We start from the raw sequence: 15,229 nt of genomic DNA, 5'->3' as shown, positions 1-15,229 counted from the left end.
TTGCTGATTTTAGTTCAGCAAATTGCAACTGTTAAGTGATCTGCTCTGCAACACTGGGGACAATTGCTACTAGCGAAGTATTGCCACCTCTAGCATCTGTGCAAGAATAACAAACACTTTAAGTGTTAAGAAAACTTAACAATGAAGGACAAGCAGGCTGGGCCAGAAGGAGTGCTAATAAGAAAACTTTCATAGCACTTAAAGCACACAGTTGCTGCACTGACCTTGAAACACAGCAATAAGACAATTAATTTCTGTAATATTAGACATGTCAATCAATGTGAAAAGCTGCAAGTCTGCATGCTATTTTTTATTCTCAAGCTCTCTTCCCTAAAAGCATGTATTGTGTGAGTCATGAAAGAACCTTATTATGAAGGAAACAAGATAAAGTAGAGAGGAAACAAAGAGCAAAGTATGAGGAAAGAGACATTAAAAATATTGTTTTCAAATGTATTAGTAATTCAAAAATGTTGACTCTAAGTCTGTCAAAAGTCAATTGATAAAAGTGTTGGGCTGTGCCCAAGGTTTAAAATCACGCCCCACCAGAGGCCTGGGCATGAAGTGGGTGCTCCTGAACCTGTGCATTCCCCACTGCAGCGTTGCTGTGTTAATAGTTTGCAAATCCGTAGTGTTCTTTGCCTTTAAAAAAAAAAATAATATCAAAATGACAGGGTGTGATTTGTCCCAGATGTGTTGCAGTAATGCTGTATTAACCAATTCCACAGACGTGCACAAAAGCAGAAAGGGCAAAAAGAAAACACAATCTGTTGTAATGGTCTACCAGGTTATGCACAGCTGTGGGTAAAAACATTTTTGAAATTATTAAGAACTCTCTAAAATCCTGAAATGTCAGGTTTTGAGCTCATTTCACTGAAGTATCCTAAAAGCCCCCTATAAAATTAGTGAGTTCTGTCAGTAAAAAGCTGTTTTTACAGAGATGTTGGTCATAGAAGACCCAGCAAGTGTAAGTTGCTGTAAGCACATTTTATAGAATAAAATAGGAATAATTCCATTTCTGTTCACAGAAAGCTTCCTAAAATAAGTACAACAAATGAAAGCCAGAAATGTTTCAAAAAAAATAATAATTTGAATTTATCCTTGTTGCAGGAAAAAGGATGACTACACTCAGTTGTGTTTTTACTGCAGACCTGAATCTTGACACTGTGAGTACTTTTTTTGCAACTGAAATCATCTTTCCTAAATTTAACACTTCCTATAAGATACCTACGTGTTTCTTCTGACAAGTAAAATCTTCATTGGGGAAAAAAAAAAAAGTAAGTGCTCATAGAATATTTGCTGATTGAAAGTTTGATTAATGCTGCTTTTTCTGGATAGTAAATTTGCATGAAATGAAATTCAAATTTGTGTAGAGATGAAAATTCCTAAAGCTAGTTGTAGATAAAAAAGAGAGAGTGCCACCTGCTGGGCTTGGAGTTGTGTCAAAGCTGCTTTTTTGGTCATTTATGCGAAGTGCAAGATATCGTTGTTCAGTGTTTTTAAGAGCTGAATTTTGAAGAAATGCTTTTCTTGCTAAGAATTTCTGTAACTTAAAATAAATCTTATGAAACAATTTATATCCTCCTTGGTAAGTATCAGAAACATCATACTTCATTGAATATTAAATCCTTCACTGCTTTTTATAAAGCCTTTATTTTCCCATGCTTCCTATGTAAATGAAAAAAGGTAGAGTTACAAATCGGAATAATATTGAGGAATCATTTGTTATTTAGGTGTGGGTTTTCTTATTAAAAGAAGGGTAAATAGATGACAAGTCTGCTTTGTAAAATCATCAGGCATCAAATATTTTTTAAGGCTCTGCTACCTCATACGGAAAGGAATAATTTGTACTGAATTCAGTTTGGCAAATTAGTTATTGTTGATTTCCTGTAATCTATGATTAATGTTGCTAATATTGCTACAAGAAAATAAAAGGAAAACTTGCTGAAGAGCTCCAGTCAAGGAGTAGTTTTCTTTGGTGTCAGTCTGATTTAGTTGGTTGTTTAGAAGTATGGAAGCTGATTTTAAAAACAGAACAGCTGTTCTCATACGGAAATAAACTCCTAATGAAAATCGAGCTACTGAGTTTTTAAAATATATAGATATTTTTAATATGAAAATGCAGACCAAGCCTTACAATACAATGATTTAATGGGTAGTAAAATCTATGTGCGTTCTTTTGCAGGGGTGTGGAGTCAGACCCTGCACAAGCCAAGGGTCAGTTATTAGAATCCATGGTACTTTAATTCATGTATCTTTTTCACTAGGAATTTTTGGGGGTTTTTAAGTGAAATATTCATATCACAAAAGTGAAACTCATAGAACAGCAGAATCTCTTCCCAAGTTAAGTATCAGTTGAAACATGAGATGCTCTATTTAGAAAAGCTTGTCAGACTTAAATAAGATATTTCTAAACTATTTTAAAACAGCAAAAGTGGGAAGAGGACTAGTTCTGTTATTATGTAGATAAGCAGTGGCTTCTGCCACTTAGGTCCCAGTTGAAAGCAAGGTTTTTATTGTTCTTGTTGGTTTTGGGGTTTTTTTGTAACTCAAAGACAGGTAGGAAGCCAGGGTAGTTACACAGAATGGGAATGCCTGCAGCTATGTTACCAGTGTGGCTGCATATTATGAAAAAAAAAATAAAAATAAAAAAGGCAGGGGAGGGGGCAGGCGGTACGGTGCAGGGGAGCAGGCCTGTCTTTTTAAATTTTACCCCTCTCTGGAATGGAGTTTGTCTGCTGCTTGATTGAGCCTAATGTATATGCAAATATCCTTGCAAAGTTGATTAAAATAAGGAACATCAACATATGCTTATCCAATAACCATGACCTCGAATAATTGCTATCTCCTCCCAGTCCCTGTGTCACCAAGAGGATTGGTGGGATTTCTACACTGTTTTTTTCCATCCGTTTATTAAAGCCTATTTAGGCATTGAATTTTTCCTGTATTGGACTCTGCTTCATTGCCTAAAAAGCTTTCTTGCCTTAAATTATTTTTCACGTAAACCCAGCTATAAGGAACTGTGCTTTTATCCCATAGAATCCTGTAAATATTAGGCAGGCTTTCATTTTTTTAATTAAAAAAAAGATTTTCTTTCAGTTTTACTGTTGTATTCTGATCTTTGATGCACTTTTCAAACAGTAGGGAAGCATGATAAGGAGAAAAAACTTGCTAGGAGCAAACCCAAATACTGCCTTAATAGGTGTAGGAAAAACGAATCAGTGGAAAAGGAGGGAAAAAATGTAACTACCTGCTTAAGAAATCTGTCAGATGCATGGCTGTGCTTAGCTAACACATTCGGCAGAGCAGGGTTTTCGTATTCAAATTGAGGATTGTATGTGAAATCTGAATTGAAGAATTTCATCTTCTCTTTCTCCACATTGGAAGGCTTGATTGCAGTCAGTAAACAGAGTTTTCGGCCAGAGACATCACCTTCTTTTCCATGGCTTTTTGAGGTCTGGGATTGCTTTGGCTTTGTCAGATTAAAATGCCGCTTAGTTCGACTTTTGGGTCGAGATGGCAGTCCTACGCTGCTCTCTGCAACTGACATACTGTTTGTAAACTTCATGCCAGTAGACACCGGGCTGGTGACGATGATGGGGGACTGTCTGTTTGTGCAGTACCACCCGCCGCTCAGCAAGGGGAGCGGGACTTTGATTTTGCAGTGCTCGCTGCTTCGCGAGGTGGTAGAACCCTTTGTAGTTTTTCTGTGTTTCTTGTGGTGGGCAGATGGCTGCTTTTGAGAGTGGTGTTTTTTCTCCTCTTTGCTCTGCAGAAGGACATTGTAGCTACTGGTTCCTGTTGTGAAAATGTCCTTAAGGATCCCGGAAGGTGGGTGCTGGAGGCTGTTTTCATTATTAATGTTCAGCTTATGTTCTTCTGGACTCAGGATTGATTTCTTAGAAAGCTCTGTCTTAGGCCAGTGAAGTTTTTCTGCATTGAAAGAGAGGGGGGAAAAAAAAAAAAAAGATGAGGACAAATTTGATTGTTTCACACAGCAATACTAATCTTAAGGACTCAAAACTAATAAATGAAACACAGAATTTGTCTTAATTGCAGTCACATCAAGTTAATCTTGACTTCTGGACGCAGCCGGAAATTGTGTTTGTACATCGCTTTTGAACAATTAGACTGTGACTTGTAAGATCTAGTTAAGCAAGTATTTTATGCTTGCATCTCCATGCACAAGTGCACTGTTTTCAGCTACAAACTAATTTGTTTAAAACAAGACTCTATGCAGGACTCCATGAATGTTTACTGTTACACTAACAGATTTTTATTTTTGAGCAAAATCTGATTGATCTTTAACATGCAAGGAAGGATTTCTGTATGGATAAAGCGTAACTTAAAAATTAGGAAACTGTATAGAAGTATATAAGCAGTATTTACAGTGAAGTCCCACAGGGATCTGTGCTGTGATTTAAACAGTCTGGTGTGGTCTCATCTGCAAAACCTGATTCACAGGACTTACTCTTGGAAAGGATGAGAACATTGGAATGGGCCGGCCACCGTCAACAATTTAAAACACCATATGAATAGTAACATACGGTTAAAAGACTTCAGTTTCACATATTCCTTCTTAATACAGACAGTAAGCTATATTTAAAGAGGAGAGAGAAGAGAGATCAGCTAGTTACAAACACACCTCTATGAATCCTTAAGATCCCGCTATCATTTCATCTACTCAAAGTTGTTCTACAATAACAGCTGGGTTTAAGAAAACACTTGAGAAGGAACATTGTAAACTAAAGTGAATGCAAGAAGCGAATAAGGTTCCTTTAGCGAATAAGGTTCCTTTAGCGAATAAGGTTCCTTTAGCGAATAAGGTTCCTTCCTTTCTTGCTCTGACTCCTGGCATAGCCTTCAGGGGAGACAGGTCCCTGATGCAGAGTAGCCACATGGAAAAGCCATTGAGGATTAAAACTGTTTTTAACATTTGTGCTGGCTTGTTATAGAGAAGTGGCCTCTCTTCACTGGTTCTAACCATCCCCTTCTCTCACCAACCAGCTCATCCTGGAACATCAGGTGAGCTGAGAGGAAGGGCACAAATCAATCTTGCCACAGAGAAATGCTTCCTCCTTTTGCAACTAAAATGAAAGGATTCACAGAACAGGAGATATGGCTGGAGCTTGATTAAAGCCTGCAAAAGGGATTTGAGCTTCAGCCCACAGTTATACATAGCTGAGCTGTAATTACTTTACATACAGTAATTATACTCTGAATGGAACATTAGCAAGAGATCATTAAATGCCTCCAAGGGGAAAAAAATCGATAGTTGTTTGATTTCAACTTAATTTTCACAGTAAAATTAGGTTTTCCTCCCAACATAAGCACCGTGACAATATATTTCATGCTGTTGGACCTCTGTCAATCTGTGTTCCTTGACTCTCATGAAGAGGCTGTTCTAAAAAGCAAAAAGACAGAGGTCCCATTTGCGTGAATGTACGATGGGAAATCTGCAGCCTGGGTGTTCCCTCCACGGGAAAGAGACAGGTAGAAGCATGAGATTATTCTCCTCCACTAAAACGTGTGTATCTTATGCGCGCTCAGCTTCTGTTTCACAGTACGTTTGTGAATCCTCTTTCCGTGCTTGGTGCAGCAATGCCCTCCTTGGCATTCTTTTTCACGTTCTGTCTTGAGCTGTAGTGGTGGGGAACCACAGTTCCCATCGCAAGGCAAACAACATCAAATATTCAGCCAGGATACCGTGCAGTGGGCATTCATTTATGTGTACACCTATCTACAAACAACTGCTATAAAAAGAGGCATTTGGGCAACAGAGTAAGACGACACCTCGAACATATTTTCTGGCAAGTATTTAAGATGGACTTCAAGCCTGTACCAAGTATTACAGTACGAGAATCCTTACTTTTAAGAAGGATAAATGAAAAGTGAGGTTTCCAGAATGTCTGAACACAGAAATATTACATTTCTGAGCATGTGACTTTGCTTGTGTAGACAAAATTAAAGTTGGAAATTCAAGAGCTGCTACTTAAAATGCAGACAAGAGATAATAATGTAATGCTAGCGGTGGTAATGCTTCACCTTCTCTACTAATCAATTCTCAAAAGCCACAAAGAGAAGAGAAGGCTTAAATTGCTACTACGCAGGGAATACTTTGAGTTAATACCACATGTGCATCTCAGAATTGATAAATAGAAAAGAAAAACAAAAAAACCACCAAAACCAGAAACAGAATTCAAAGAAATAATTCAAAATGACCTTAAAAAAATCCTCCCAAGCTCTTGTATCAATCCAATACCAAAAAAACTCATGACAGTGAGCTTTCAGAGCCTAAGTAGTGTAGCTGGCCAGTAATCAATGCATTTATATCTAGATAATGTCTGAACATCACAAGTCAGAATTCTCCTGCAAGAGAGTCACAAATGGTGACTGAGTGCTGAACATGCACTGGCAGGTTTCACATGCACATGGTTGATATCAAAAATAGTTGTCCCCACAACTGTAGTTACTTTATATGTGCAATCTCATAGCGAAGTGATTTTTTTCAGCTGCCAAATTAAGTGTGGGTGTCCTTAATTTTCTTCTGACTGAGGAAGGATGCTGTTTGATGCATATTTGTGCTGGAAACCTAGAATCAACAAATAATCCAGCAGATTTGAAAGATTATATTAGATGATAGTGTAGTTTTCACAGAAGTCATTTAACTGCCTTTCTAAATATTTTGATTGGTCTTGTGAACATTGTTGTTTTATGAAATAAACAAGAAAATGTTTGAGACAACATCAAAATCATGTTGCAAAACACCAAATTTTAAAGTTCTTTCTCCAGTACATTTTTTAAATCTGTAATAGTTATCATTTTAAACTCCCTTACATCTGTAAATCAGACAGCATCAATCAAAATAAAAATGCACTGCCTTCTAGGAAACTCAACTTACTAAACTGTATCCAAGATTTTCCAAGGGTTAGCAATGTCTGGTGATTGCAACAGTGGTTTAGTATTCTGAATATAAAACTAGTTCATCGCTCAGCCTGCATTCTGAAAATGTGTTTCAGTGTTTCAAAAACATTTTGCTATGTTTTCGATATATTTCGATACCATATTGCCATAAAGTAGCCAGTCAGAGAATGGATTATCAACCCACATTAATTACAGAGATTGGCTAGCAATGATTCCCAGCTTTTAAACTCTGGATACCCTAGGGCAGATGTCAACAGATTAATTCTAAAAGGTCTGAAAAAGGCAAATTAAAAATTACCGTACTAGGGCATAAGTGTACCCTGCATATCATACTACATATCACATAGGTTTTATCTTTTGTATCTCATTCACCTTACATGTGTTCTGAGAATTACAAATTTTAATTTCCTAACTTTGCATATTTTGATTTTTTTTTTTTTTTTTTTTTTTTGCAGCAGACAGAAAACTGTCAAAGAACACATGCCCAAGCCTCCAGTTACCTTTGGGAACCTCCCTAAAAACATGTAATTTACGTACAGAGCATCTTCATTGCTCTCGCTTCCAAATGCTCAGTCACAAAGCCCCAAGTCCTTCGACAATTTAAAAAAAAAAAAAAAACAACAAAAAAACCAAAAAAAAAAAAAAACCCAAAACAAAAAAACACACACAAAAAACCTAGCGTAGTCTCTCCCAGCAAGACTTCCCACTGTGTTTACTTCCATTTATTTATTTTTTTTTCTCCTCTCTGAAAGAACATAGTGATAAAAACATGGGTTGTAGAGACGCTGGTGAATTACTAAATGAAACAATCTGCCAGGTTTGGAGTGGAAGGTGATGATGTAGAAAGAAGCAAGGAGGAGGGGGCAGAAGAGCTGCCTCTCCCCATTTTGGCATCATTGGGGGTACCAAAGGATAGAAAACCCTCCTGTTTCAGTGGAAACTTGGTCTGTCTTGTGCCAGAGTAGACCTCTTGCCCTTCTTTGGAGCACCTGTGTTTGGTTTCTGCTACCCCATAAGGTGGGTTAGCAGGACAGACAGAAAAAGGCAGCTGCTCTGTCTGCCTAAAGGATTTCACATGAGAGGGGGAAAGGGGGTCATGCACTAGCCAAAATCCCGTTGTTTTTAAGATACCTGCTGGAATTCTGTACTGGACTTACTCCCTCCTGCAGGTACAAATGTAGAACATGTCACAGAACGCCACAAAATAACACAGGCTTGATTTTTGTCAACAGGGGAGTTTTACTCCTGTGTAACTTCATCTAGTGTTGCAACTTCGGGAAAAAAAGAGGATCTATGGCCTCTGGAAGGAAGGGCAGGCCACTCAAGACGACTACAAAGAGGTAGTTAAGCTATGTAGGGAAAAAATCAGGAGGGCCAAAGCCCAGCTGGAGCTAAACCTGGCTTCTGTTGTCAAGGACAACAAAAAAAGCTTCTATAAATATATTAGCAATAGGAAGAGGACTAAGGATTATCTCTGTCCTCTAGTAGATGGGGCCGGCAACATAGTGACCAAGGATGAGGAAAAGGCTGAGGTACTTAATGCAGTCTTTGCCTCAGTCTTCAGCAGTAGGACCAGTTGTTCCCTGAGCACCCAGACCCCTGAACTAGAAGACAGGGATGGGGAGCAGAATGAAGCCCCTCTAATCCAAAGGGAAATGGTGAGGGACCTGCTTCAGCACCTGGAGGTGCACAAATCTATGGGGCCGGATGGGATCCACCCAAGGGTATTGAAAGAGCTGGCGGAGGTGCTCGCCAGGCCACTTGGTATCATTTATGAGCAGTCCTGGACAACTGGGGAGGTCCCAGCTGACTGGAGGTTAGCAAATGTGACACCCATCCACAAGAAGGGCCGGAAGGAGGATCCGGGGAACTACAGGCCAGTCAGTCTGACCTCGGTGCCTGGGAAGGTCATGGAACAGATCCTCCTCAGTGCCATTACACGGCACATGCAGGAGAACAGGGTGATCAGGCCCAGTCAGCATGGGTTTGTGAAGGGCAGATCATGCCTATCAAACCTAATATCCTTCTATGATAAGGTGACCCACTTAGTGGATGAGGGAAAAGCTGTGGATGTTATCTACTTGGATTTTTGCAAAGCTTTTGACACTGTTTCCCACAGCACTCTCCTGGAGAAACTGGCTGCTCATGGCCTGGACAGGTGTACTCTTCGCTGGGTAAAAAACTGGCTGGATGGCCGTGCCCAGAGAGTGGTGGTAAATGGAGTTAAATCCAGTTGGTGTCCGGTCACAAGTGGTGTCCCCCAGGGTTCGGTGCTGGGGCCGGTTCTCTTTAATATCTTTATCAATGATCTGGATGAAGGGATTGAATGCACCCTCAGTAAGTTCGCAGATGACACTAAACTGGGCGGGCGTGTTGATCTGCTTGAGGGTAGGTTGGCTCTGCAGAGGGATCTGGACAGGCTGGACCGATGGGCTGTGACCAATGGTATGAGGTTCAACAAGGCCAAGTGCCGGGTCCTGCACTTGGGTCACAACAACCCCATGCAGTGCTACAGGATTGGGGCAGAATGGCTTGAAAGCAGCTCGACAGAAAAGGACTTGGGAGTGTTGGTTGACAGCCGGCTGAATATGAGCCAGCAGTGTGCCCAGGTGGCCAAGAAGGCCAACAGCATCCTAGCCTGTATCAGGAATAGTGTGGTGAGCCGGACTAGGGAAGTGATCATCCCCCTGTACTCGGCACTGGTGAGGCCCCACCTCGAGTACTGCGTTCAGTTTTGGGCCCCTCACTACAAGAGGGACATTGAGGTGTTGGAGCGTGTCCAGAGAAGGGCTACAAAGCTGGTGAGGGGCCTGGAGGACAAACCTTATGAAGAACGACTGAGGGAGCTGGGGTTGTTTAGCCTGGAGAAGAGGAGGCTGAGGGGAGACCTTATCACCCTCTACAACTACCTGAAAGGAGGTTGTAGAGAGATGGGGGCTGACCTCTTCTCCCTGGTGACAAGTGATAGGACAAGGGGAAATGGGTTCAAGTTATGTCAGGGGAGGTTTAGATTAGATATTAGGAGACATTTTTTCACTGAAAGGGTTATTAAACATTGGAATAGGTTGCCCAGGGAGGTGGTGGATTCACCATCTCTGGAGGTATTTAAAAAAAGGGTAGATGGGGCACTGAGGGACATGGTTTAGAAGTGGCTCTTGTCAGGGTAGGCTAAAGGTTGGACTCGATGATCTTAAAGGTCCCTTCCAACCTCAACAATTCTATGATTCTATGATATGCATGCAGCTATTCCCAGGAGTGTCACATCAGTACTGGAGAAGGGATGTACCCCAGGACTGTTAACAGAGGATGTGTGGGAACCATGAATCTCATTATAATTCTGCACTAATGAAATACTTTCTGCGTGTAAGTTGCACCCCAGCTGCTAGCTTTGAATCTTGTAGCCTCGCAGGCATTGCCTAATCTTCTCAGAGGCTATTCGTTGGAAAAAATATTACATTTTATGTTAAATTCAGGGAGTAGGTTACGCTATTGGTTTCCATCCTTTAGAAATTGATGTGTTGAGAAAATTTTTTATTATATTAATAATATGTGTAGTAAAAGCCCAATGTAAGAATTTTTTCAGACTTTGGAGAGTGTTGTAGAAAAACCTTTCTCTAGGCTACTGGGTAGCTGCTATCCAAGCAGCTTCTTAAATACCTGTTCCGTAGGTGGAAAGAGGCTAATAGTGATAGATATTTGTGGCTACAGATCCCTCTCTGCCCAGCTAGCCTTGTTCTAAAAAAAGTAGAGAGCTCCTGTGGTTTTTGAGCAGCTGTCACTCAGGTTATATATGTGTAATGGACAAATCCTTTCCGAACTGCAGGCATGATTCTTAAGGTGCTTAGCAAAGATGTTCTTGGAGCAGTTCCTCTTATCCTAGAAATGTAATCATCTGAGCCGCTGCTTTTGGTTTTCAGTTCAGCATTACCGTTTTAGAACACACCTGAATTTCTTTTTGTTCAAAATCAGAAACAAACAGCTTGACTTGAATTTTCAAATGTATAGAAGTGCAAAGAATGTATGTGATCTGTCTACAAGTAATAAGAAAATAGTGGTGTTTGAAAGTGAAAGATGAGAAGAAAATATATGGCTGTGATAAGTAAGAGCCTTCCTTTGACATATTTTGCAAACGTACAATTATATTACAAAGAAAACTCTTACCTTCCACAATTGGGTAATAGGAGTAGATTAATAACTATTTGTAGTTTATAGGCTCTAGCCTTCTGAAAGGGCTGTAGAAAGAATATTCCACAACAAGTGGGCAATGGAGAGTGTTATATATGAATCTATAACGTTCCACTGCCTTTCAAATACTACAGGCTTATGTTTGTGGAGTAACAGAAGCTGAGCATAATCCTGTAGTATATTTTTTTCACCACTATAAACACCTTTAATTTTTACAAACACTCAAGTTCTGAACAGACAGCGTTCAGGCAACTTGAACTAGACAGCGCTAGAAGCCCTGTCTATAATGACTGAAAATGTATTTGCTGTAGAATTAGTCAGCGTGCTCCTGTAAAAAGACCGGCACTGAGCTATTTTTTATTTTCACAGTAAGTTAGTTATTAATTAGAGCTCATACAATGTTGGGAACTTTGACATGTAACATAAGAAATTTTTTTTTTTTTCCAAAATATCCACACATTTTCTTTCCTTCTCTAACAGTGTATCTGTTATTCAACTCTAATTCTGAGCTCCAAAACCAAGAGCCGACCTGTATGTCTGATTCATTAACTGCCAGTGTTTGTAAATAATGCTCCCATATATCCAGCCTTTACAGGATTCATTGGCATGACTTTAGACTGTGCAGTTTGATTTTTCTTCTTTAAAATTGCAATGATACTTAAGATGTACTCTTTCTACCTAAAAAAAAAAAAAAGTATGAACTGACTTGCAAGCAGTTTCTTGCATGCATGTTTCTACACTGAAATATGATATTATGTAACTGACTCCAAATTTAGGCTCTTCAAATTAAATTATATGGGCACAGTAATAATCAGTAAAAGTGAAGACTTGGCCCTAATGAAATCAAGCAACAAACTCCCATTGATTTAATAGAGTCAGGCTATAATCGCACAACTGATTACTGATTTATAGACAGACCTGCACAGGATGAGACTTCCATCCAAGCAGATCTCTAGCTCGCTCTACTGCAGCACAGATGTGCTCAGGAATACTTGCCTGAGGGGCATGGACCCAAAATAATTATCTTTCCTCTTAAGAAATCTTAATCCTTTAACATGACAGTTCCTCTTCTACATACCTAGGGATGCTCTGTCTAGTTCCGTGAACTTTATTTCCATACCCGTTACCAGAAGTAACACCCTACTCATATAGAATCACAGAATGGTTTGGGTTGGAAGAGACCTTAAAGATCACCTAGTTCCAACCCCCTGCCATGGGCAGGGACACCTCCCACTAGACCAGGCTGCCCAAAGCCCCATCCAGCCTGGTCTTGAACACTACCAGGGATGGGGCATCCACAACTTCCCTGGGCAACCTGTTCTAGTGTCTTGTCACCCTCATAGTGAAAAATTTCTTCCTAATATCTAATCTAAATCTCCCCTCTTTCAGTTTATGTCCACACACAGATGGAATGGCATATACACTACACAGAGAAAGTGTTGCTGTAAGAAATCTTAATTATGATTGTAGCAGTATTGTATGAGGGATCACTAAGATACCTCATCCAGATCTCTTCTAGATAGGTTTGGCTTGAAGCACCTGAAGAAATGACACACGAAATGTCGAATTTAAACAAGGAAAACATCCGAGTGAAAAAATTTGTTTTGCGGCAGCAACTGTTCTGCAGATTTTCCTGCGTATCACATATATGCAGAACTGAAGGTAAAACTTTTTGAGACCACACAAAACCATTCCATGTTATGGTTATATAGTCATAGTATAGGGGTTTTTATATATACATATTATAAAGATTCGTAAAGTTCTCTGACAATACAGCATAGAGGAGAGCCCGAAGAGTGAAAGACATAGAGGTAATCAGTAATATTTTTTATTAGCGTGTTTGTTCGCATGCCCTGTCCCTCGCCGTGCCGAAGGGTGGGCAGGTGCCACCTCCCCGCTGTCGCTGGAAGGGGACACGGCCCGCGCCCCCCGAGGGGACTCCCGCTTCGCCGCCCCTCCTCGAGCGAAGCGCCTTCCCCCCGCCCCCGCGGAGCAGCAGGCTCACCGAAACCCCCCGGCTCCTCCTCGCGTGATTTTTCTTCCCCGCCGGGAGCAGCCGTGGGCGCCGGCCGCGGGGTCCCGCAGGCGCTGTGGAGGGCGGCGGGGAAAGCGGCCCCGCTGTGCCCTCCCGCCGCCGCCGCCCCAGGCCCCTCGCCTCGCCGCTACCACCTCAGGCCGCCGCCCCGGGAGCGGTACTCACCGGTGACACGGATGGACTCCAGCATGGTGCTCCGCCGGGCGGCGTCGCTGGCTTCGCCCCTCCGCGGCGGGCTGGGCTGAGGCGGGCGGCGGGCTCCCGCCTCCTGGGCGGGGAGCCCTGAGGGGAGGCGGGGAAGGAGGCAGCGACCGACGCCGGCCTCGACGCCTCACCGGAGCCGGCCCGGCCCCGCCGCGGCCGAGGGAGCCCGGCCGGCAGGAGTGCAGCGCCCGGCCGGCCCTGCGGACTACATGTCCCGGCATGCCCTGCGGCGCCCGAGCGCTGGCCCGGCCAAGGCGCGGGGGAAAGTGCATCCTGGGAGTTGTAGTACAGGGGGCGGGGCGGCCCCGCCGGTGTCCCGGGATGGCCGCCGGCGGGGCGGGCACCCAAAAGCTTCATCACACCGGCACGGCTTGGCGGGAGGTGCCAGCAGCATTGAGGGGTTTCCAGCGTCTAGCAGGCATCACTTGCATTGAATCCAGTGACTGCGCGGCAGTAGGTTGATAATAATCGACTGTCATCATTGCTGTAGTTGATAATAATTGGTATGATTGATAATGATCAGCTGGGCCTGAGGCTGGCAGAGAAAGGACTGGTGGGACAAGGGTGCTCAGCAGGGTATGTGCCACCCTGGGAGAGCACGACAAGGGGCCATCGCCTCTTGCTAAAGAGGAATTGCATCAGAGCAATGGTTTGGGGCAATAACTTGGTTTTAGTAACCGAGAATTTTGATTCATAAGCAATACATAGAATTTAAAGCAGAAGAGAGACTTTATATTGCACCCTTTTCTTGCTTTACTTGTTGTGCAATCTGTTGCTTTGCTTGTGAAACCTTTGACTCCTTGAAATGTAATCTGCATGATTTAAAATGCCTATTGAATATCAAATAGGAACAAGTTACTCTACCGTTGCGATTACAGTTGTGTAACCAATTAACGTAGGCATGGTACAGGAAGATTTTCTACTCTTCGTGCAGAGGTAAGGGCGTTACTGAAGTCAGATTACACAAGAATGCATTTTAGTATGTTAGTGCATTTACTTTTCTAAATGGTCAATGCTTAAGGGAGAAAGTAATTTAATTGAAAGTGACTTAACAGCACAATAGTGCTCAACATACATTAAGGAGGTTGTAGTGAGGTGGGGGTTGGTCTCTTCTCCCAAGTAACAGGTGATAGGACGAGAGGAAATGGCCTCAAGGTGTGCCAGGGGAGATTTAGGATGGATATTAGGAAAAACTTCTTCGCCGAAAGGGTTATCAGACATTAGAACAGGCTGCCTAGGGAAGTGGTTGAACCACCATCCCTGGAGGTATTTCAAAGACCTGTGGATGTGGTGCTTAAGATCATGGTTTAGCGGTAACTTGGCAGTGCTACGTTAATGGTTGCACTTGATCTTAAAGGTCTCTTCCAACCAGAACGATTCTATGCAAATGTAGTCATCTGCCAGGGAGAGGAGAGCTGGGAAGTTGTGTGCTGCTTTGGTTGAATAGCTTAAATGTGTGCCACGTTCCCTCCCATCAATAAATTCATGCTTGCAATGCACTGTACACATTGATTCTCTCCATAACATCTTCCTATAAGGTATGAGATCTGTTTGTATCATCGCATAAGCAGGGATGGGAAGTCCACAGGTCACACCTCATTGATGTTTCTGAGAACGCCTTTCCATGTCCTACCTGGAAAAGTTTTACTGAACTTCATTAATCCTTCTTGTAGACACTTGCATGTATGCAATCACGCGGCTGAGCAGACACTGATCAGATAGTTCCGTCTGCTTTCATATCACTCTTCACAGGCAATAATTATTATTTTTTTAAAAAAGAGTTTAAAGCACATATTTTCGTTTTATTTACTACTGTCTCACAAACAGTCAGAGACAGGCACTTTTAAGACCAGCTATGAAAAGACTGAGGTGTCATTTTTCTCA

The 15,229-nt window shown here is 41.9% G+C and overlaps 1 protein-coding gene and 1 long non-coding RNA gene across 2 annotated transcripts in view; one reads left to right on the top strand and one right to left on the bottom strand.

Moving 5' to 3' along the window:
* The window catches only part of MATCAP2 (microtubule associated tyrosine carboxypeptidase 2), a 35,308-nt gene extending 21,737 nt beyond the window's left edge, over positions 1–13,571 (bottom strand). Inside the window, exons 1-2 of the mRNA XM_074575445.1 lie at positions 13,307–13,571; positions 3,248–3,930 (exon numbers count right to left, since the gene is read on the bottom strand). Of these exons, the coding sequence (XP_074431546.1) occupies positions 3,248–3,930; positions 13,307–13,331 (708 nt within the window). The 5' untranslated portion in view covers positions 13,332–13,571. The remainder of the gene's footprint in view (positions 1–3,247; positions 3,931–13,306) is intronic.
* On the top strand, positions 1,119–7,504 carry LOC141739021 (uncharacterized). The gene is made up of 3 exons (XR_012585557.1): positions 1,119–1,163; positions 3,773–3,828; positions 7,377–7,504. It is a non-coding gene; the product is annotated as an uncharacterized LOC141739021 (long non-coding RNA).
* Positions 13,572–15,229: the final 1,658 nt, after the last annotated feature.

The sequence above is a fragment of the Larus michahellis genome, chromosome 2 (assembly GCF_964199755.1).
Source record: "Larus michahellis chromosome 2, bLarMic1.1, whole genome shotgun sequence".
Lineage (NCBI taxonomy): Eukaryota > Metazoa > Chordata > Aves > Charadriiformes > Laridae > Larus > Larus michahellis.
The sequence above is the reverse complement of the archived record's forward strand: the minus strand, read 5'-3'. Positions and strand labels throughout refer to the sequence as shown.